This window comes from Sapajus apella, unplaced genomic scaffold (genome assembly GCF_009761245.1).
Source record: "Sapajus apella isolate SASKATOON/1434 unplaced genomic scaffold, GSC_monkey_1.0 scaffold77, whole genome shotgun sequence".
In the NCBI taxonomy this organism is placed as follows: domain Eukaryota; kingdom Metazoa; phylum Chordata; class Mammalia; order Primates; family Cebidae; genus Sapajus; species Sapajus apella.
This window is the reverse complement of record NW_022437017.1, coordinates 1,155,470-1,177,744: the sequence shown is the minus strand read 5'-3', so window position 1 is coordinate 1,177,744 and position 22,275 is coordinate 1,155,470. Positions and strand designations below refer to the sequence as shown.

The 22,275-nt window shown below is 52.6% G+C and overlaps 3 protein-coding genes across 15 annotated transcripts in view; 2 read left to right on the top strand and 1 right to left on the bottom strand.

Annotated features, from left to right (window-relative positions):
- DNM2 (dynamin 2) overlaps positions 1 to 8,451 on the top strand; it is a 107,564-nt gene extending 99,113 nt beyond the window's left edge. For 4 of the 11 annotated variants that reach the window (XM_032251761.1, XM_032251769.1, XM_032251768.1 and 1 more), the window contains 5 exons: positions 1,268 to 1,379; positions 2,542 to 2,706; positions 4,741 to 4,973; positions 5,898 to 6,149; positions 6,746 to 7,672. In XM_032251761.1, the coding sequence (XP_032107652.1) occupies positions 1,268 to 1,379; positions 2,542 to 2,706; positions 4,741 to 4,973; positions 5,898 to 6,149; positions 6,746 to 6,815 (832 nt within the window). In that variant the 3' untranslated portion in view covers positions 6,816 to 7,672. Of the gene's footprint in view, positions 1 to 1,267; positions 1,380 to 2,541; positions 2,707 to 4,740; positions 4,974 to 5,897; positions 6,150 to 6,745; positions 7,673 to 8,080 lie in introns of those variants that run through there. The other 7 variants (XM_032251771.1, XM_032251765.1, XM_032251767.1 and 4 more) reach the window with 4 other exon arrangements.
- Positions 8,213 to 12,095, bottom strand: TMED1 (transmembrane p24 trafficking protein 1). Of its 3 annotated transcripts, XM_032251778.1 has the most exons (5): positions 11,788 to 12,095; positions 11,025 to 11,122; positions 10,700 to 10,883; positions 9,873 to 9,945; positions 8,216 to 8,988 (listed from the first exon to the last, which is right to left on the bottom strand). In XM_032251778.1, the coding sequence occupies exons 1-5, from the start codon at positions 11,968 to 11,970 to the stop codon at positions 8,978 to 8,980; spliced, it is 549 nt and encodes a 182-aa protein (XP_032107669.1). In that variant the 5' UTR covers positions 11,971 to 12,095; the 3' UTR covers positions 8,216 to 8,977. The 3 variants fall into 3 exon arrangements, with proteins under 3 accessions (XP_032107667.1, XP_032107668.1, XP_032107669.1); XM_032251776.1 differs by lacking the exon at positions 9,873 to 9,945 and having other exon boundaries at positions 8,213 to 8,988; positions 11,788 to 12,093; XM_032251777.1 differs by lacking the exons at positions 9,873 to 9,945; positions 11,788 to 12,095 and adding an exon at positions 11,233 to 11,554 and having other exon boundaries at positions 8,213 to 8,988.
- Positions 12,096 to 12,359: 264 nt separating this feature from the next.
- CUNH19orf38 (chromosome unknown C19orf38 homolog) overlaps positions 12,360 to 22,275 on the top strand; it is a 38,738-nt gene continuing 28,822 nt past the window's right edge. Inside the window, exon 1 of the mRNA XM_032251774.1 lies at positions 12,360 to 12,550. The gene's annotated coding sequence lies outside the window, so the exon portion shown is untranslated. The remainder of the gene's footprint in view (positions 12,551 to 22,275) is intronic.

Below are 22,275 nucleotides of genomic sequence, written 5' to 3'. Positions count from 1 at the left end.
AGGGGCTGGGTATGGTGGCTCACATTTGTAATCCCAGCACTTTGGGAGGCTGAGGCAGGCGGATCACGAGGACAGGAGTTTGAGACCAGCCTGGCCAATATGGTGAAACCCCCATCTCTACTAAAAATACAAAAAATTAGCTGGGTTTGGTGGCCTGTGCCTATAATCCAGCTACTCAGGATGCTGAGGCAGGAGAATCACTTGAACCATGGAGTCGGAGGCTGCAGTGATCTGAGATCCCACCACTGCACTCCAGCCTGGCAACAGAGCGAGACTCTGTCTAAAAAAAAAAATTGAGGACAGGGGAGACAGGGTTTTACTCTAGCACCCAGGCTGGAATGCACGGTGTGTTCTTGGCTTACTGCAGCCTCCACCTCCCATGCTCAAGTGATCCTCCCACCTCAGCCTCCCGAGTAGCTGGGAATATAGGCGCACGTCACCACGCCCAGCTAATTTTTGTATTTTCTGTAGAGACAGGGTCTTGATGTGTTGCTCAGGCTGGTCTCTAACTCCTGAGCTCAAGCGATTCTCCTGCCTCAGCTTCCCAAAGTGCTGGGATTACAGGTGTGAGCCGCCACACCTAACCCTTAAAAAAATTGTTTTGTTTTTGAGATAGTGTCTCACTCTGTTGCCCAGGCTGGAGAGCAGGGTGTGATCTTAACTCACTGCAACCTCCACCTCTCAGGTTCAAGCAATTCTTCTGCCTCAGCCTCCTGAGTGGCTGGGGTTACAGGCACCTTCCATCACGCCCAGCTAATTTTGTGTGTTTTAGTATTGACGGGGTTTTACCATATTGGCCAGCTTGGTCTCAAACTCCTGACGTCAGGTGATCCATCCACCTCGGCCTCCCAAAGTGTTGGGATTACAGGTGTGACCCACTGTGCCTGGCCAACATTTTTTTTAAAAAACACACAAAAATGCAAATAAAGTTCTGGTGAACAGTGCTGCTCTGGGCTTTTGTGAAAATGCCCCAGTGGGAGCTGCCCAGCCACAGTGGGTGTTGGGAGACACATGCCCACCTCTGGGGGGACCAGGAAAGGAGAGGAGTCGGCTGATCCAACAGAAACAAACATAGACACTTGGCGAGCTTGTGCACAGCACTCTTCTGTGTGCTGTAGGTATCACTCACAGTGACCCCTCGGCATGACCTGGTGAAACCTGGGTTAGGATTGGGTTCCTAATCAGTTAGAAGGACCCCCAGAACCATGCCTCTGGGCAGTCTGCCAGGCCCATGGTCAGGGTCGAGCCTGTACCCCCACCCCCGCAGAAATGTCTACAAGGACCTGCGGCAGATCGAGCTGGCCTGTGACTCCCAGGAGGACGTCGACAGCTGGAAGGCCTCCTTCCTCCGAGCCGGCGTCTACCCTGAAAAAGACCAGGTGAGGAGCTGCCCTGCGCAGCTGGCATACCTCAGGCCCGGCAGCCCCCACCAGGAGAGGAAACAGGGCTGGCTTTCCCCAAGACAGATCATTTCCAGGCCACATTAACCAGGAGTCTCTGAAGTCATGTAGCAGATGCCCACTTGAACAAGCAAAGGAGAAATTGGGGCACTTTGTCATCAGGGCCCAGAAGGTTCTCTCGCTGAAGCCAATGACCGGGGCATGCAGGGGATGGGGTTCCACCTGCTTTGTTCTCCCTTTCCCCTTCCATCCTTGAAGTAGAGTGAACATGGCCACCCTTGGCCCCAATATTAAAATGTCTCAGCCGGGCACAGTGGGTGGCTCACGCCTGTAATCCCAGCACTTTGGGAGACCGAGGCGAGCAGATCACTTGAGCTCAGGAGTTTGAGATCACCCTGACCAACATGGTGAAACCCCAACTCTACTAAAACTACAAAAATTAGCCAGGCATGGTGGCGCATGCCTGTAATCCTAGTTACTCGGGAAGCTGAGGCAGGAGAATCACTTGTACCCAGGAGGCGGAGGTTGCAGTGAGCTGAGCTAACGCCATTGCACTCCAGCCTGGGTGACAGAGCAGGACGTCATCTCAAAAATAAAATAATGTCCCAAGGTCGGGCGCAGTGGCTCACGCCTGTAATCCCAGCACTGTGGGAGACTGACACAGACAGATCGTTTGAGCCCAGGAGTTCAAGAACAGCCTGGGCAATGTTGCAAAACCCTGTCTCTCAAAAAAATACAAAGCATACCCAGGCATGGCAGTGCACCTCTGTAATCCCAGCTACACCAGGGGGCTAAGGTGTGAGGATCACTTGAGCGCCCCCAGGAGGTTGAGGCTGCAGTGAGTTGTGTTTGTGCCACTGCACTGCAGCCTGGGTGACTGACATAAAGACTATCAAAAACAAACAACAACAAAAAAAAACGCATTCCAATGCCCAGGTGAGGGGATTCACCCCAGCATCAGCCAGGATCACCCCATTGTTTGGACAGCTCTGGCCCCGGGCAAGCAAGCCTGCCTGTTACCAGCGGGGCTGTCAGGGGCCAGCCTGAGGTCAGTTACTGATGGGACAGTAGATGGTTACCAGAGAACCAGGACTCACCCCAGGCCAAGGTCACCCCTAAGCACCTCACCTCCCACTTGCAGGCAGAAAACGAGGATGGGGCTCAGGAGAACACCTTCTCCATGGACCCCCAGCTGGAGCGGCAGGTGGAGACCATTCGCAACCTGGTGGACTCGTATGTGGCCATCATCAACAAGTCCATCCGTGACCTCATGCCAAAGACCATCATGCACCTCATGATCAACAATGTGAGTGGAGCACTGAAAAGGAGACGGAGGCGGCCGGGCGCGGGGGCTCACACTTAATCCCAGCACTTTGGGAGGCCGAGGCGGGTGGATCACTTGAGGTCAGTTCGAGACCAGCCTGGCCAGCATGGCAAAACCCCGTTTGTACTAAAAATACAAAAATTAGTCAGGCATGGTGGCACATGCCTGTAATCTCAGCTACTTAGGAAGCTGAGGCAGGAGAATCACTTGAACCTGGGAGGCGGAGGTTGCCGTGAACTGAAATCGTGCCACTGCATTCCAGCCTAGGCAACAGAGGGAGGCTCCATCTCAAAAAAAAAAATGAGGAGGTCAGGCATCCTGGCTCACACCTGTTGGTAGCACTTTGGGAGGCTGAGGCAGGAGGATCACTTGAGCCCAGGAGGTTGAGGCTGCAGTGAGCTGTGGTCATGCCACTGCACTCCAGCCCAAGCGACAGAACAAGACCTTGTCTCCAACAACAGCAACAACAACAAATTAGAACGAGTCACCACCCTTTAAACACCGGAATCTGCATGGCCAATCTCTTTGGGAAACCCTAGGGCTTCTGAGCCATACGGGGTCCATGGTCCCATTGAGTCCACTAACTGGAACGAACACCGCAGATGTGCACCTTCTCTCAATTACCTTATGCCTGCCTCAGACTAACTGCACGAGGGAGAAATGCTATCTTCTCTGTGGTGGTGGGCACCTGTAATCCAGCTACTCAGGAAGCTAAGGCAGGACAGTGGCTCGAGCCTGGGAGGCAGAGGTTGCAGTGAGCCGAGATCATGCCATTGCACTCCAGCCTGGGCAACAGAGTGACACTCCATCTCAAAAAAAAAAAAAAAAAAAAAAAAAAATGAGAAAGAGGCCGGGCACCCTGGCTCACACCAGTTTGTAGTCCTGGCACTTTGGGAGGCTGAGGCAGAAGGATCGCTTGAGCCCAGGAGGTTGAGGCTGCAGTGCTATGGTCGTGCCACTGCACTCCATTTCACAGACAGAAAACTGGAGGCCGGAGAGATAAGGTAACCTGCCCCAAGTCCCTTAGGAGAGTAGGAAGTGGGATTCAAACCCACATTCACTTTGGTTGCAACCATGCCTTCAGGTCGTGTTGGGCAGCTGCTGTGTCCTGATGGGCTGGGGGCGCAGCCTGTCTTCCTCATGGGCGTCACCTGCCTGGCTCCAGGTTCCCTGGAGACTCTCAGGGCCCTGAGCTCCTTTTCTGTGAAATACAGTTGTGCTGATACGATCTCCAGCTCAGGCTGCTGGAGGGTTCAGGGCATTTGTGGGTCATGCCTTTGGCATGGCACTAGACACTCAAAAAGCTTTATAAACCAGCTTTGGGGCTGGAGCAGTGGCTCATGCCTGTATTCCCAGCACTTTGGGAGGCCAAGGCGGGTGGATCACCTGAGGTTGGGAGTTCAAGACCAGCCTGACCAACATGGTGAAACCCTGTCTCTACTAAAAATACAAAAATTAGATCGGGGTGATGGTGCACACCTATAGTCCCAGCTACTTGGAGGTTGAGGCACAAGAATTGCTTGAACCCAGGAGATGCAGGTTGCAGTGAGCCAAGATTGCACTGCAGCCTGGGTGATAGAGTGAGACTGTCACAAAAACATAAACAAAAATATAACAGGATTATTCTGCCAAGGTTAAGGAAATAGAAGCTAAGACAGGAGAAAAGATATCAACAGAAGAGACAAGATACTAGGAGTAAGTTCATTAAGAATCTCATAAACAGCCTGGGCCACATGGTAAAACCCCATCACTACAAAAATTAGCCAAACGTGGTGGTGTGTGCCTGTGGTCCCAGCTACTTGGGAGGCTGAGGCAGCAGAATTGCTTGAACCTGGGAGGCAGAGGTTGCAGCAAGCCAAGATTGAGCCACTATACTCCAGCCTGGGCAACAGAGCAAGATTTCTCAAAGAAGTCTGGGGGTGGCCTCGCCCTGTGGGAGATGCATTTCCAGCAGTCACTATGGGTTCTGGGTTGGGGTGATGCAGAAGCCTGAGCCTCCCCAACCCCTGCCCGCAGACAAAGGCCTTTATCCACCATGAGCTGCTGGCCTACCTGTACTCCTCGGCGGACCAGAGCAGCCTCATGGAGGAGTCAGCCGACCAGGCACAGCGGCGGGATGACATGCTGCGCATGTACCACGCCCTGAAGGAGGCGCTCAACATCATCGGCGACATCAGCACCAGCACCGTGTCCACGCCCGTGCCCCCGCCTGTCGACGACACCTGGCTCCAGAGCCCTAGCAGCCACAGGTCCGGGAGCCTGTTTCCCCTACCCACAAGCTTGCAGCCTGCGGGTTCCTGTCCTCCCCTCGTGTCCTGCAGGGTCCTGGCAGGAAACAGGACACAGCCCAAGGGTGGGCAGGAGAAGGGGCGGCCCCCAGGCTGGGGACAGTGGGAGCTGCTGCCCTGCTGAGGCCTGAGAAGGGAGAGAGGGGGAACAGGGGCCAGCCAGCCTTGGAGCTCTGGGGCTGGAAGCCGTGAATAAATACACCCCATCTGCCCTCTGCTGGTGCCTTCCATCGGCACTGCCCAAATGGAAGCCAGGATAAGAGGCTCAAGGGGCAGCAGCCAGAGAACAGAGACGAGCCTCCTGGAGCACAGAGAAGGGCGGGTGGGAGGCTCTGGTGGGGCAAACAGAAGGTGTGGCCAGAGCTGCCCCGCCCCCGAGCTGTCGGATGGAGTGTAGGCCACTGAGGCAGTCACGGGAACCTCAGGGGGCTGCCCTATAGAGCCCTCAGGGAGCCATGGTGTTCCCTAGGGGGAGTACATTGCACCTAGGCCTGCAGGCGGCACATGCTGGGGCCCAGGAGGGAACATGGTGTCTGGGAAGGGCTTGTGTGTTCCATGGTCCCTGAAGGCTTTAAGGCTTGATCTGGAGGTCTCTGGAAGTGTCTGGCTGTGAGGGTGGATCCCAGGGCCGGAGACCTGAGGGAGGCCTGTGAGTGGGAAGTGCCTGGCCACGTGGGGGCTGTGGGGATGAGGTCAGAGGGCAACAGAAGCCCTTGGGGACCGGGGGCAAGGGAAGGTGGGTCTGGCGCTCAGGTTGGGGTGGGAGGATCCCACTGCGCCTGCACTGTCCCCCCAGCCTGCCTCTGCCTTGGGCTCTGACAGCCACAATTGGCATGGTTGGGACTCCCACTCCATCTGTAGCTCACACCCTCTCCTTCCTCACAGCCCTACTCCACAGCGCCGACCTGTGTCCAGCGTGCACCCCCCAGGCCGGCCCCCAGCGGTGAGGGGTCCCACTCCAGGGCCCCCCATGATTCCTCTGCCCGTGGGGACAGCAACCTCCTCCTTACCACCCCCAATCCCATACCGGCCTGGACCCCAGAGCGTGTTTGCCAACAATGACCTCTTCCCGGCCCCACCTCAGATCCCATCGCGGCCAGTTCGGATCCCCCCAGGGATCCCCCCAGGAGTGCCCAGGTAAGGCCAACCCCCTGCCCTCCACCCCAACTGCCTGTACCCTGGGGTCTCTCCTCCAGTCTCACTGCCTCCCAGTGAGCTCTCCCCACGTGCCCAGCTGCTGGAATGGAGGAATTGTCCTCATCCCCGTTTGGCTGGCCGGGAAGTAGGCCCAGAGAGGCCAAGAGGCTTGTTCAGTGTCACAGAGTAGGGGAGCCTGGTGACCCCAGGGCTCCCAGCTTGCCCTCTGCCCACTGGGGTGCGCTACCAGGCAGCTGGGGATCCCTCACGCTGGGCACCTTCTCTCACTGTTTACCTTCTTCTTCCTGCCTCTGCCTGCCTCACCCTGTGGGCCGGGCCTTATTCTCTCTACTTACCCACTGGGGAAGCTGAGGCCCAGGGAGGGCAGGAAACTCACCGAGGGTCAAACAACAGGTGAATCGATGCCTGGGTTCAGCAATCGCCTCCCTAGCACCCTGGTGGCTTGTGGAGCTGTCAGCCTGGGGAGCACCCTAGGGTGGCGTTTGGGTGGGGGCTGGGTCCTCGACCAGGCCTGCTTCTGGCTCACAGCCTCACTGCCGTCTCCCCCTCCCCACCTGTCTTTATTTTCTTTGCAGCAGAAGACCCCCTGCTGCGCCCAGCCGGCCCACCATTATCCGCCCAGCCGAGCCATCCCTGCTCGACTAGGCCTCGAGTCGGGGCATGCTCTCGGGGGGCCTCGCGCACCCATGGCGCAGGAGCTTCGGTGGTCTGGGGCCCTCCACTGCCCCTATGCTGGGACCAGGCTCCCAGTGGGCAGCCCCGGCCTCTTCCCTAACCCTGGCCCGGGTCCAGGGCCGGCCCCTGTGCCTGGCTGGACACCGCACTGCGAGAAAGGGCCCTGGAATTCCAGGCGGGGGGTGCTGGGGTGTTGCACTTTGGAGGATGGGGTCTCAGGGTGGCAGAGGGGGGACCTGCACCCTCGACACCATCTTGAATGAGGGATCCAGCCTGGAGGACTCTGCCAGGGTCTTCTTGGCCTGGGAAAGCCCATGTAGGGCAGGAGCCTTCTAGAAGTGGGGGCACCAAGGGCGCCTATGTCCCCGGGCTTTGCTGGAGCACAGGGGCATGTCAGCTTCCCATCAGCAGGAGCTCCCCAGTGGTGAGCCTGGCCCCGTGGGCTTGGCAGTGCCTGGCTGCCAGGCCTGAGTTGTACATAGTCCTTCTTGGCCATATTAACCACACAGCCTGAGCCTGGCCCAGCCTCGGCTGCCAGAGGTGCCTTTGCCAGGCCCGGAGCCATTGGCCCGGGCCAGCATCGCCCTACTCCTCTCTCCTCCTCCTCCTCCCGGGTCCCCCAGGGTGGCTGGGCTTGGGGCTATGTGGATGGTGGTGGCAGGGGGACCTTGGGGGCCTCTCAGCTCCCGCCCATGCCACCCTGACGGGGTGGACCCCGGGCGGCCTCTGAGCAGACCTCACCCACTCCTCGCTCAGTTTGACCACTGTAAGTGCCTGCACTCTGTATCCTATTAATAAACTAAAATAAAGGGAAGACGCTGCTGGTGGCTGCTGTGTGGGCCTCTTGTGTTGGTGTTCAGGCTGGGGACGTGGGCACCACCTCTCCCATCAGGACTCTCACAAGGATGCCCAGTTCCCTACAATCATAAGCACCTCACACCTCACTCCCTGAGGGCTCTGCTTTCAGGGGGGTCACCTTTCGGAGGAAGCCACTTGATACACGGGAGAGCTTTTACTTTCTTTAGCACACCAGGAGTGCAAGCAGATCTTCTCCACTCCCCCACAGACCCCCATGCGCACAGGCCTGGCTGCTGCCTGGTGCAGCAGGGACCCCAGCACTTCACCCCCTTCCTACCCTCAGTCCCTGCTTCTCACCCTCTCATGGGGAAGCCCAGGTCTCATGGCCCAGCCAGGGCTCAGTTAAACTTTGCTTTCTGATTTTTCTCTTGTGCCAGGCGACCACCTCCATCGGCTCCCGCACGACCTTTCTTCTGAGCTTCGTGGGAGGCCCCTCCCGCCTGTCTGGCTGCCCTCTCGGGGCTGGTCTGTCCCAGCTGGTGTCCCTGAGCCCCAGTCAGCAGGCTCTGTGATTTTCTGACCATAATTTATTGACTCCGATGCCCAGGCCACACCACCCTTTGTTACAGGAGGCTTCTGCCTAGACGTTGGCGGGGCCACCACTCATGCCTGTGTGGGGCCCCTACAGGGAGAGGGGGTGGGGCAGGTGATCTTGCAGGCCCCTTACTGGTGTTCTATTACCAGACCTCAACCTGGCTTGGAGGAGCCAGGTGTCCTTGTTAGGCCCTGCCCCACACCTGGCAATGCTCATACAACATGGAAGGCTTAGATTAAGGCACATTTACAGTAGAGGGGCCAGGAAACCCGAGGCTCCCATTCCAACGCTGCAGTGCCCACCCTGCAAGATTTCCAGAAACATCAATGCAGCCGCCGAGCCGCCCCTTCTGCAAGCCAGAGGCGTTCCCTGCCCGCTGAGGACGGAAGGAGACTCACAGGGCCAGACCTCAGGCCCCGACTGCACACTCCTCCTTTGGCAGGAACCTAAAATTGGGGAGGGACCCCCAAGTCTCACATGCGCACACCCCATTGCCCCTCCTTCGTCCCGTTCTTCCTTCTGTGGCAGGGGCTATGTGGGCACTGGGCGCTTGTCCTGGAAGAAGCGCTTGAGCGTGCAGACCTGCAGCACAGCCACCAGCAGCAGCACTGCCATGTTGACAGCCGACCAGAAGTTGACCCGCTCCAAGTTCCCCTCTTGCAGGTTGCGGTCACGTGCCTCGAAGGCCCTCAGCAGCGTCAGCATCTGGATGCTGCGTTCCAGCCGGGTCCGCATAGTCTCAATGGACTCCTGCAGGGCAGAGGGAGTGGAGGGGTCAGGCCTCCGCCCATTGGGGAGCAGAGACCAAAAAAGCCTGGGGATGTCGGGGGAGGCTATGTTAGCCCTGGGAGGTACAGCTGCAAAGACAGACTTGTTCAGGCTAAGTTCGAGTCCTCACTCTACCACTCCCTGGCTGTGTGACTGTGAGCAACTTAACCTCTCTGAGCCTGTTTCCTCTTCTATAAGCTGCCAAATTGCTGTGAAAATTTAATGCTTAAATAAATGTACAAGGACGAGCATGGTGGCTCACGCCTGTAATCCCAGCACTTTGGGACGTTGAGCTGGGAGGATCACTTGAGCCCAGGAGTTTGAGACCAGCCAGGGCTACATAGCAAAACCCCATCTCTACAAAATATACAAAAAATTAGACGGGGGGTGGTGTGCAACTGTAATCCCAGCTACTCAGGAGGCTGAGGCAAGATTACACCTATAATCAAAACACTAAGAGACCAACACAGGAGGATCACTTAAACCCAAGAGTTCAAGACCACCCTGGGCAACATGGTGAAACCTCATCTCTACAGAAAACAAAAAATTATCCAGGCATGGTAGTGTGCATCTGCAGTCCCACTGAGGTGGCAGGATTGCTTGAGCCCAGGAGTTTGAGGCGGCAATGGGCTATGATCACACTACTGCACTCTACCCTGAGTGACAGAGCAAGACCCTGCCTTGCTATGGCTCACATCTGTAATCCCAGAACTTTGAGAGGCCGAGGTGGGCAGATCCCCTGAGATCTAGAGTTCGAGACCAGCCTGGCCAACATGGTGAAACCCTGTCTCTGCTAAAAATACAAAACTTAGCTGGGCATGGTAGCACAGTTACTTAGGAGGCTAAGGCAGGAGAATCACTTGAACCTGAGAGGTAGAGGTTGCAGTGAGCTGAGATCGCACCACTGCAATCCAGCCTGGGTAACCAAGAGAGATCTGTCTGAAATAAAATAAAACAATAGTTAATTAAAACAGTAATAAACATACAGAACATATTTGCTTGTGGTTAAGAGCACAGTTGCTGAAACCAGTCTGGGTTCAGTACCAACTCTGCTAGTTGGTCTGTGTACCCTTGAGTTGCTCAGCCATCCTGTATCTCACTTTTCCCACCTGTAAAATGGGTATAATTTGACCACAAGGTCTACTTCACAAGATGGTTATGGAGATTTACAGTATGAATTATTTATGATACAAGTTCCTTAAACCTTTAAACCACGTTTACACCTAGAAATGAACTGCTGGGGGTTTTTTTGTTTTTTGTTTTTGAGACAATTTCGTTCTTATTCCCCAGGCTGGTATGCAATGGTACAATTTTGGCTCACTGCAACCTCTGCCTCCTGGGTTCAAGTGATTCTCTTGCCTCAGGCTGCCAAGTAGCTGGGATTATTGGTGCCTGCCATCACACCTGGCTAATATTTTGTATTTTTAGGAGAGATGGCATTTCACCATGTTAGCCAGGCTGGTCTCGAATTCCTGATCTCAGGTGATCCATTTGCCTCAGCCTCCCAAAGTGCTGGGATTACAGGTGTGAGCCACCATGCACGGCCTGAAATGAACTATTTTAATTGCTGCTACTGTTACTAGTTCAGTTGAGGGCACCAGTACAGACAGGAGGGTGGGTGAGGCCAAGGAGGGGCACCCCAGCTGAATCCTAGAGATCTGGAAGGAGTAGCCCCAGCGCAGCCTGGACATACCTTGATGTCCTCCATTTTAACATCCAGCATCTCCTCGGGCTCCACAGCCTCTGCCCATCCTTCGACCTCCTCGTCATCCTGCAGGCTGTCAAAGATCAGTTCAAAGAACACCAGCTTCTCGGAGATGGTGCTGAAGGAGTTATCAAAGCACAGCTTGTAGTCCCCGGCCTCCGTTGGCTCCACCCTGGGCAGACAGATAGACCCACAAACATGACCCAAGGTGGCCAACCAGCCAACTCAGTGGGGCAGTCAGGGCAGTAACCTGAGGCCACCTGGGAGAGGCAGGACTGTAACTGATCTAGGCAGGCAGCCGGACTGAACTCACGTGTGTACCCCATCAGCCTTGCGGGACTCGCTGACCAACAGCACGCCCTGAGGGCTCTCCAGCGTGAAGTCCACGTCCAGCCCAGCACCTCCGATCACCTGGGGGACAGGTAAGAGCGGGTGAAGGGCTATCGGTAGGCCAAGGGTGCCTACCAAAGAGGGCTATGGCTGAACCACACACCGACCCATACAGACCACGAAAGGCTTACCTGAATGCCGGCACACCCACAATCGGTCCCGCCCCAACCTGTCCCAATGGCTGCGCCCCTTGCCTCCACCCTCATTGATATGACAGCTTGGGGTCCATACTTTGAGCTCAGCTGACCACGCACCTATCAAAAGTCCTCGAAGGACGTTTACCTGGCCACGCCCCCGGTTAGCTCCGCCTCCAAAAGACGATAGGCCCTGCCTCTTTCCTTAGTCTAACCCCCGAGAAAGGCTTGTCAGCAACGCCCCCGTTGTCGACCTATCAGCATTATCGCCACGCCCAGCAGCGAGAGTCCCGTCCTCTCATATGCTACCTATACTTCTCGTTGGCCCCGCCCCCTCTGGATGTATCACTCTAGCCCCACCTTCTTTATTACTCCCTCCCCTTCCGCTCGCACACGCCATCCCCGCCCCATCTGTCCATCTCTTTCCAGCCCCACCCCCGCGCTCCCACGCACGGACTCCTCCCTCTTCCCACTAAAGCGCGCCTCGCCTAGGCGGCTTGGCCACGCCCCCTCTCCCTGACTCCGCTGGTTGCCCAGCCCTCGACCCTCTACCTGGTACTCGGTCTCGAGGCTTGCGTTGGCCGGCGCAGACTGGTAGAAACACTGCTTCCTCCCCGCCGGCAACAGGAACGTGAACTCACCGTCCTGGATTGGCGGGGGTCCCGCCCCTGCCACCCCTACGGGTGGCATTAGTAGCCATAAGGCCAGGGCTAGGGCCGTGCCGGCCGCCATCATCCGGGTCACCCTCTGGTCTGCAAAGGGGTCACGGCTCCTTTAAGCCCTAGCCCTGCCCCCGTCCTACTCGGCGGAGCTCATTGGCAGCCGCTACTATCGGTTGTCTGTAACCAGCAGTGCCAAAAGTGAAGGACCCCGAGAGAGGCAGGCTGCCCGAATGAATGCCTGAGGCGCCAGGAGACACTCAACTGTCTTGAAACATTTTTGTCAAAGGGTTCGGCTCTGGTCTCGGCCGCTGGTGGAGGAAAATGACAAAAATAAGTGCCATGATGGCGCATCTTTTGTAGGCAATAGCTAAGACAACTAAAGTTAGAGGCGGCAGGGTCCTGTTAGGCATGTCCCCGCAGTTTTCCCAGAGTGCGCCGCGCATGACAACCTTTGGCCGGATCCACGGGGTACAGTGGACCAAAAAGTAGCGACTGGGCATGGCCCTGTACGCGACCCGTAGGGCTCGCTCATAAAAAGGCTCAGCTGGGGCGGGGCGGAGATACCCGTGACGTGGTGTTTTGCTTGGTCTGGGAGCGTGGCCCCAGTTTCGACGCCTTTTGCGCATTAGGAGCATCAGTGTATCAGTTTACTAGTAAGTTGGGAGTGCTGGAGCGACCACCCTATAGAGCGACTGTGAGCATTGAGATGAGGCTCGGTTCCTATTGAGCGCTCGGCTTTCCTGGCTTATAGACAGGGGAGGGGTGTGGCCACACTATGCACCCCAACGGTCTCAAAACTCAAGGGCCAGCAGGTAAACAGAGTCATTACAGTAGCCGCGGGTCAGAAAAACGACAACCCAGGTAGGAAGAGGTGAGGAGAGTGTGGGAATGGGAGCCACTTTGCCTGGTTCAGCTCCCACCCCACCCTTTATTTGTGCCTCAGTTTCCTCTTCTGCAAAGTGGGAATAATAGGCCTACCCCACTGGGCTGTCGTGGGATAGGTGAAATGCCTGTTGAGTGCTTACTTCCTCAGTGCATCGCACATCGTAGGCCCTCAGTAAATAAATAATCTGTTATTTGGTTCCCGTGGAAACATAAACAGTGTACATGGAAATGTTTAGTCTTCAAAGATAGACCCAGAAAAAGTTGGCAGGTGATGACAAACACACCTCAAATACAGCTGGTTGTTGTCGGCACTTTCCTGCTTTTAGAAAATCTGGGGAAGTAGCAGCTCTTTGTAATATCGGTTTGGTATTCCTTTTCACTCCCAAGTTTTTCTATCATTTTCCTCTCTGCTTGGATATTTTGAAGTAATAGTGGAGAATGGGTGATTCCTTTTTTTTTTTTTTGAGACGGAGTTTCACTCATGTTACCCAGGCTGGAGTGCAATGGCGCGATCTCGGCTCACCACAACCTCCGCCTCCTGGGTTCAGGCAATTCTCCTGCCTCAGCCTCCTGAGTAGCTGGGATTACAGACACGCACCACCATGCCCAGCTAATTTTTTGTATCTTTAGTAGAGACGGGGTTTCACCATGTTGACCAGGATGGTCTCGATCTCTTGACCTCGTGATCCATCCGCCTCAGCCTCCCGAAGTGCTGGGATTACAGGCTTGAGCCACCACGCCCGGCCTTTTTTAATTTTTTCTACCTGCACTGTGAGCACTTCAAGGGTGATTCCTTTTTTAATGGATTTTTTTTTTTTTTTTTTTTTGAGACGGAGTTTCGCTCTTGTTACCCAGGTTGGAGTGCAATGGTGCGATCTCGGCTCACAGCAACCTCCGCCTCCTGGGTTCAGGCAATTCTCCTGCCTCAACCTCCTGAGTAGCTGGGATTACAGGCATGTGCCACCATGCCCAGCTAATGTTTTGTATTTTTAGTAGAGACTGGGTTTCACTATGTTGACCAGGATGGTCTCGATCTCTTGACCTCGTGATCCACCCGCCTCGGCCTCCCAAAGTGCTGGGATTACAGGCTTGAGCCACAGCGCCCGGCTTTTAATGGATTTTTATTTTATTTTTTGAGACAAGAGTCTCGCTCTGTCGCCCAGGCTGGAGTGCAGTGGTGCGATCTCGGCTCACTGCAGCTTCCGCCTCTCAGGTTCAAGCAATTCTGCCTTGGCCTCCTGAGTAGCTGGGACTACAGGCATGCACCACCATGCCTGCCTAATTTTTATATTTTTAGTATAGACAAGGTTTCACCATTATTGGCCAGGCTAGTCTCAAACTCCTGACCTCGTGATCCGCCCGCCTCGGCCTTCCAAAGTGCAGGGATTACAAGCATGAGCCCTGCGCCTGGCCAAGGTGGGGCTACTTTCTGTTACAAAAGAAATTCTGGGCCAGTCGTGGTGGCTCACTCCTGTAATCCCAGCATTTTGGAAGGCCGAGGTGGGCGGATCACAAGGTCAAGAGATCAAGACCATCCTGGCCAACATAGTGAAACCCCGTCTTTTTGTATTTTAGTGAAACAAAAATACAAAAAATTAGCTGGGCGTGGTGGTGTGTGCCTGTAGTCCCATCTGCTCTGGAGGCTGAGGCAGGAGACTTGCTGGAACCCGGAAGGCAGAGGTTGCAGTGAGCCAAGATCACGCCACTGCACTCCAGCCTGGCACCTGGCAACAGAGCGAGACTCTGTCTCAAAAAAAAGAATGGAAAAGAAATTCTGCTGAGGACTCTTTGCCCTCACTATCTGCCTAAGTAATTTCTTTCTACCTCCTGTATCAACTCCTCATTCCACTTCGCCTCCAGCCTCTGGCAACCAGCAATCTGCTTTCGGTCTCTAAATGTCATATGAATGGAAGCAGACAATGTGTCACCATTTGTATTTAACTTCTTTTGCTTAGCATGTTTCTAGGGTTAGTCCATGTATCAATATTTAATTCCTTTTTATGGCTGAGTAGTAGTCTATTGTATGCATATACCACAATTCCAATTTTTCTTTTTCTTTCTTTTTTCTTTTTTGAGACACAGTCTTACCCTGTCATTCAAGCTGGAGTGCAGTGGTATGATCACAGCTCACTGCCCTCTCCACTTCCCTGGCTCAAGTGATCCACCTCAGCCTCCCAAGTAGCTGGGACTACACCTGCCTAATTATTTTTTATAGCGACATACCAGCCTCCGTATGTTACCCAGGCTGGTCTTTAACTCCTGGGCTTAAGTGATTCTCCCGGCTCATTGCCCAAAGTGCTGTAAGGTTGTGCGCCACCGTGCCTGGCCCCACAATTTCTTTAGCCATTCGTTATTGATGGACAGTAGGGTTATTTCAGCCTTTTAGGTATTGTGAGTACAGCTGCTGTTAACATGTATGTATGTGTATTTGATTACCTGCATTCAGTTCTTTGGGGTGTAGATCTAGTGGTAGAATTGCTGGACCCTATAGTATTTCTATGTTTAACTTTTTGAGGAACCAAAGTGTTTTTCCCAGCAGCTGTGCTGTTTTCCATTCCCACCAACCATGTATGAGGGTTCCAGTTTCTCCACATCCTCACCAATACTTGTTATTTTCCGTTTTGTTTTGGTTTTTTTTTTTTTTTTGTTTTTTTTTTTTTGCAACAGTCTCACTCCTTCACTTAGGCAGGAGTGCAGCAGCTGCAACCTCCATCTCCCAAGTTCAAGTGATTCTCATGCCTCAGCCTCCCAAGTAGCTGGGATTATAGGCTAGCAGCACCACGCCAAGCTAATTTTTGTATTTATAATAGAGACAGGGTTTATCCCATGTTGCCCAAGTTGGTCTCGAACTCCTGGCCTCAAGTGATCTGCCCACCTCAGCCTCCCAAAGTGCTGGGATTACAGGCATGAGCCACCACGCCCAGCCCTGATTTTTGTTTGCTTGTTTGTTTTTAATAGCCAACCTAGTGTATGTGCATTTCCCTAATGAATAGTAAGGTTAAGCATCTTTTTATCTGCTTCTTGGTCATGTGTACATCTTTTTTGGAAAGAAATCTGTTAATGTCTTTTGCCCATTTAAATATTAGGCTGTTTGTCTTTTTGTTGTAGGAGTTTTTTTATTTTATGTTACAGAGAGGAAAAGATAGAAAAATGAAACAAAAAACTTCTCCTAGCTGGGCGCTTATGCTTGTAATCCCAGCACTTTGGGAGGCTGAAGTGAGAGGATCGCTTGAGCAATATGAGACCAGCCTTGGCAACACAGACAGACTCTCTCGCCCCCGCCCCACCATCTCTACAAAATAATAATAAATTACCCAGGTGTGGTGGCGTGCACCTATAGTCCTAGCTACTCCAGAGGCAGAGGTAGGAGGCTCGCTTGAGCCCAGGAGTTCAAGGCTGCAGTGAGCCATGGTGGGCCCACTGCACTCCACCCTTGGTGACAGTGAGACCCTTTCTCATGAACACACACACGCAATACCCTTTCCCACTGTCTGCAGATCTATGAGGGGATACTCCAGGGCTTAAGCAGGATGCTGACAACTCCACTTCAGCCTTTACTTCCTGCTTATGCTGAGCCTAGTGATCCGCCAGAGGTGACAGTTTAGGGACTTCAGGGAGCATACACATTGCATTCTACATTCCTCAGTATAGGCCAGGCACGGTGCCTCATGCCTGTAATCCCAGCACTTTGGGAGGCCAAGGCAGGTGGATCACCTGAGGTCAGAAGTTAAGAGACCAGCCTGGCCAACATAGTGAAACCCCGTCTCTACTAAAAATGCAAAAATTAGCTGGGCATGGTGCCAATACATGGGTGCCTGTAATCCTAGCTAGGGAGGCTGAGGCAGGAGAATCGCTTGAATCCGAGAGGTGGCAGTTGCAGTGAGCCAAGACTGGGCCACTGCAGTCCAGCCTGGGTGGCAGAGCGAGACTCCGTCTAAAATAAATAAATAAATAAAAAATAAATAAATAAATAAATAATTCGGTATATATAGGTGCCTTTAGAAGGCTCTCATTGCCCAAAGAAACTTTCACCACAGCATTTCATCCCAGACTTCGGCTCATCTGTGGTTTTCTTCCATCGTAATCTTTTGTCCCAGGCGGGTACGGGTTCTTCCTTCCCCCTACAGTGTTTTCAAGGAATGCATTCTGAATTGAAGACAAGCACCTTAAGTCAATCCTTCTGTAGCTTCCAGACGTATTAGAATAGACCAACGCAATATAGTCATGCCTGGCTTAACAATGGGGATACATTTAAAAAGAAAAAAAGGCCAGGTGCAGTGGCTCATGCCTATAATCCCAGCACTTTGGGAGGCTGAGGCGAGCAGATCACCTGAGGTTGAGAGAGCGAAACCAGCCTGACCAACATGGAGAAATCCCAGCTCTACTAAAACTACAAAATTAGGTCGGGCACAGTGGCTCGCGCATGTAATCCTAGCAATTTGGGAGGCCGAGGTGGGCGGGTCACCTGAGGTACGGAGTTCGATACCAGTCTGGCCAACAAGGCGAAACTCTGTCTCTACTAATAATAGAAAAATTAGCTGGGTATGGTGGCACACACCTGTAATCCCAGCTACTCAGGAGGCTGAGACAGGAGAATCTCTTGAACCCAGGTGGCAGAGGTTGTAGTGAGTCGAGATCATGCCACTGCACTCCAGCCTGGGCAACAGAGCAAGGCTCTGTCTCAAAAAAAAAAAAAGATAAAAAAAAAGAGGGGGTGGGCGGGCATGGTGGCTCACATTGGGATTACAGGCATGAGCCACTGTACCCGGCCTGCCCAAGGAAACTTTCACCGTAGCTTTTCACCCCAGGCTCTCTGAGTTGAAGACTAACACCACTTTGGGAGGCTGAGGCAGGCAGATCACTTGAGTCCAGCAGTTGAGACCAGCCTAGGCAATATGGCAAAACCATGAGACTACAAAAACTACAAAAATTATCTGGGCATGGTGAGGCACATCTATCATCCCAGCTACTAGGGAGGCTGAGGTGGGAGGATCACCTGAGCCCGGGGAGTCCTGGCTGCAGTGGGCTATGATCATACCACAGCACTCCTACCTGGGTGACAGAGCGAGACCGTGTCTCAAATATATATATATATATGTATTTTTTTTTTCCTGAGAAATACATCATTAAGCAATTTCATCATTGTGCGAACATCACGGACTATACCTACCTAATGTTGATGGGGTAGCCAACTACACTCCTATAAGGCATGGCCTGTTCATTCTAGGATTCAAACCTCTAGCATGTTCCTGTACTGAAGTTTGTAGGTAACTGTAATACTTAATGTATTTGTATATCTAAACATAAAATGATACAGTAAAAATATGGCAGGGTCATCTATGAGAACAACACTGTCTGTGTGATGCAGCACTGATGGAATTGTCATCATGACTACTTTGCAAATGGGGACTGGGAACACAGGCCGCTGTCTTCAAGACTTCTTTTCTTTTTTTTTTTGAGACAGAGTCTTGCTCTGTCGCCAGTCTGGAGTGCAGTGGCACAGTCTTGCTGACTGCAACCTCTGAGTCCCTCGTTCAAGCAGTTCTGCCTCAGCCTCCCAGGTAGCTGAGATTACAGGCACACACCACCACGCCCAGCTAATTTTTGTATTTTTAGTAGAAGTGGGGTTTCACCATGTTGGCCAGGATGGTCTCGATCTCCTGACCTCATGATCCACCCACCTCAGCCTCCCAAAGTGCTGGAATTAGAGGTGTGAGCCACCGCGCCCGGCCTGTCTTCAAGATTTCTGCAGTGCTGATGGTGAAGGACATGGGTCAAGGGCAGGTGAAAACACCGCGGAGCTTTCCTGCCAGTCAAGGTGCCTTTCTCACAATTCAGTTTTCGTTCGGTTGGCACAAACCTTGATTTTCCCAGCTGGGCTCAGTGGCTTATGCCTGTAATCCCAGCTGTTTGGGAGGCTGAGGAGGGCAGATCACCTGAGGTCAGGAGTTTGAGACCTGTCTGGCCAACATGGTGAAACCCCATCTCTACTAAAAATACAAAAATTAGCCGAGTATGGTGGCGCACACCTATAATCCCAGCTACTCAGGAGGCTGAGACAAGAGAATCGCCTGAACCGAAGAGGTGGAGGTTGCAGTGAGTCCAGATCATGCCATTGCCCTCTGGCTGAGATGCAACAAAGCAAGATTCTGTCTCAAAACAAAAAGCAAAAAAACCTTGATTCTCCAGTGTCAAAGGACAAAATTACAATTAATTACAACTAATTCAGTTAAATATCTCAGTTGGCTTTATTTGTGATCATCGGCTAGAATCAGGCAGCCGTCATGAGGAAGTTCAGAAAACAGCTCAGTTTCAGTTTGGTGATGTAGAGCTTTAGCATGAGTGACTCCATTTTGATTTTTAGTCTTCTCTCTTGGGGCTCAGTGTAGAAACAGTCTAAAACAATGTCCTCCAGTCATTTTTACTTAACAGTAGAGCTCAGATAAAGTCAATTCTGACAGGTATTTTTTTTTTTTGCCTGTTTTTTCAATGTTTCTGTGCAAGGTCGGGTGGTTGGACCTCTCCACTCCACTATTCTCACTGACCTCTGGGGTATGAATGGGCGATTCATATCCCATGAGTAAACAAAACCAGACACTCTACTCCCTAATTATTCACCAGGCATCTGACAGTCAATAAAACAGACACTGTCCAAGCCAGATGCAGTGGTTCACACCTGTAATCCCAGCATTTTGGGAGGCCAAGTTTGGAGGATTGTGTGTGCCCAGGAGTTCAAGACCAGCCTGGGCAACAGAGTGAGATCCCATCGCTACAAAAAAAATTTTTTTAATTAGCTGGGCATGGTGGCACGCACCTGTAATTCCAGCAACAAAAGAACCTGAAGCAGGAGGATCGCTTGAGCCCAGGAGGTTGAGGCTTCAGTGAGCCATGATTGCCCTACTGCACTCCAGCCTGTGCAACAGAGAGAGACCCTGTCTCAAAAAAAAACAAAACCCAGAATTCCAGGTTGTAGATTCCTGCACCATATTGACTCAGGAATTTTCTCAGCCACTTTGCCAACTAGGGACATCTATGGTGGGTGATGCCTTCCCCACACACACACCCAGGAGGGCCTGCCACTGGAGGCACCCTGCCCACTCAGCCTTCCTATGTTATAGCTTGTACCTGCAGTCAGTGGTTCCCGAGCTCTTGCCCTGCATCCAAGAAGAGTGAGAACTGAAGGGTGAGGATGGGAGGAGAAGAATTGTTTTGAGCAAAACAACAGCTTAGCATAGAGGAGACTTGGGGTTTGTGGGGGTGTGGTTTCTCTCTCAGTGTGGCTGGGTCCAAGGCTTGTAATGGACTCACACTGGGGAGTGTGTGCTGATTGGTTTGTGAGTACGCAAAAAAGATTAAAGCAAAGACACCACTCCAAAGTAGGCACATCAGTATAGAAAACCAATTAGGGGCCAGGCGGGGTGGCTCACGCCTGTAATAACAGCACTTTGGGAGGCCGAGGCGGGCGGATCATGAGGTCAAGAGATTGAGACCATCCTCGCCAACGTGGTGAAACCCCATCTCTACTAAAAATACAAAAATTAGCTGGGCGTGGTGGTGCACACCTGTAGTCCCAGCTACTTGGGAGGCTGAGGCAGGAGAATTGCTTGAACCCGGGAGGCGGAGGTTGCAGTGAGCCGAGATTGCGCCACTGCACTCCAGCCTGGCGCCTGGCGACGAAGCAAAACTCCGTCTCAAAAAAAAAAAAAGAAAAAGAAAACCAATTAGGAAAGTGTAGGTACATGTACAATAGGTGAAGACTGGGGATCAATCAGAAGAAAGCGTGCCAAACGGGAAGACAGGTTCTCAGTCCAGTGCCTGGATTCGACTTGTAGCTTGACTTTCAGGCTTTAAACTGTCTTTGCCTTGGAGATGGGATTTCAACCGGGGACCCGCCCATATGTGCCTAGGCATTGGCCTCCTGCCGCTGTCAATGTCAATCAAAAGCCTTCCCTGACCCTGCTGTAGCTGGGTTGGGCCCCCTCAGCCACTGCCTCTGTTGCTGCATTTCACCGCTGGATTCTCCTTGTCTTTTTGTCTGGCTCTTTCTGAACTCTGAGCTCCTTGAGGGCAGGAGCTGTTTGCATCCATCCTGATGTCTCTGGCACAATTCTGGGAATGTTATGATGCTCAGTACGCAATTGGGGGGAAAAATAAGCCAGGAATCTCATTTAACTCCATCTCCTATGCACCCAGCATACAGCCATGAAAGTGGCTTGAATGGATGTTTTTTTCACTGTCAGATCAGATGACGGAGAAATATTTATAATGCGCCTAGCATGGTGAGTGACACTGGGGACACCGCAGGTGACGACACAGACCCCATCCCTGTGCTGCCAGAGGAGGAGGAAAGCTGTGTTAAGAAATCATGAAGGCCAGGCATGGTGGCTCATGCCTGTAATCCTAGGACTTCAGGAGGTTGGCAGATCATTTGAGGTCAGCAGATCATTTGAGGTCAGGAGTTCAAAATCAGCCTGGCCAACATGTTGAAATACAAAATTCTACTGTCTCGACCAAAAATACAAACTTAGCCAGCCATAGTGGCACACACCCGTAATTCCAGCTACTCATGAGGCTGAGGCAGGAGAATTGCTTAAACCCGGAAGGTGGATGTTGCAGCGCGCTGAGATCACGCCACTGCGCTCCAGCCCAGGCAACAAAGTGAGACCCTGTCTCAAAAAAAAAAGTAAAGAAAAAATTATGAAGGCCAGGCATGGTGGCTCACATTTGTAATCCCAGCACTTTGGGAGGCCAAGGTAAGAGGATTGCTTGAGTTCAGTTCATGACCAGCCTGGACAACATATCAAGTCCTCATCTCTATTTTTAAAAAGAAAGAAATCTTGAAAGTGACTCACGCCTATAATCCCAGCACTTTGGGAGGCCAAGGTAGGCGGATCACAAGGTCTAGAGATGGAGACAATCCTGGCCAATGTGATGAAATTCCATCTCTACTAAAAATACAAAAAATTAGCAGGGCATGGTAGCAGGCACCGGTAATCCGAGCTACTCCAGAGGCTGAGGCAGGAGAATCACTCGAACTTGGGAGGCAGAAGTTACAGTGAGCCAAAAGATCATGCTACTGCACTCCAGCCTGGGCAAAAGAGCGAAACTCCGTCTAAAAAACAAACAGGCCCTTTTCAGCCTTAGCTCATCTGCACCCGGGTGAAAACAAACAAACAAAAAAATTTTAAAAGAGTTGGCCGGGTGCAGTGGCTCATACCTGTAATCTCAGCACTTTGGGAGGCTGAGGCAGGTGGATTACCTGAAGTCAGGAGTTCAAGACCAGCCTGACCAACATGGAGAAACCCCATCACTACTGAAAATACAAAATTAGCCGGGTATCTTGGTGCATGCCTGTAATCCCAGCTACTCAGGAGGCTGAGGCAGGACAGTCGCTTGAACCTGGGAGGCGAAGGTCACAATGAGCCAAGATTGCACTATTGCACTCCAGACTGGGCAGCAAGAGCAAAATTCTGTTTCCAAAAAAAAAAAAAAA

Bases quoted from the DNA above. Each gene is read 5' to 3' on its own strand.
- TMED1 (XM_032251776.1), bottom strand. From the start codon at position 11,970: ATGATGGCGGCCGGCACGGCCCTAGCCCTGGCCTTATGGCTACTAATG. The intron at 11,123-11,787 runs GTAGAGGGTCGA...CCTGTCCCCCAG, and splicing joins GCCTCGAGACCGAGTACCAG to GTGATCGGAGGTGCTGGGCT. The intron at 8,989-10,699 runs GTATGTCCAGGC...TCTGCCCTGCAG, and splicing joins TTAAAATGGAGGACATCAAG to GAGTCCATTGAGACTATGCG.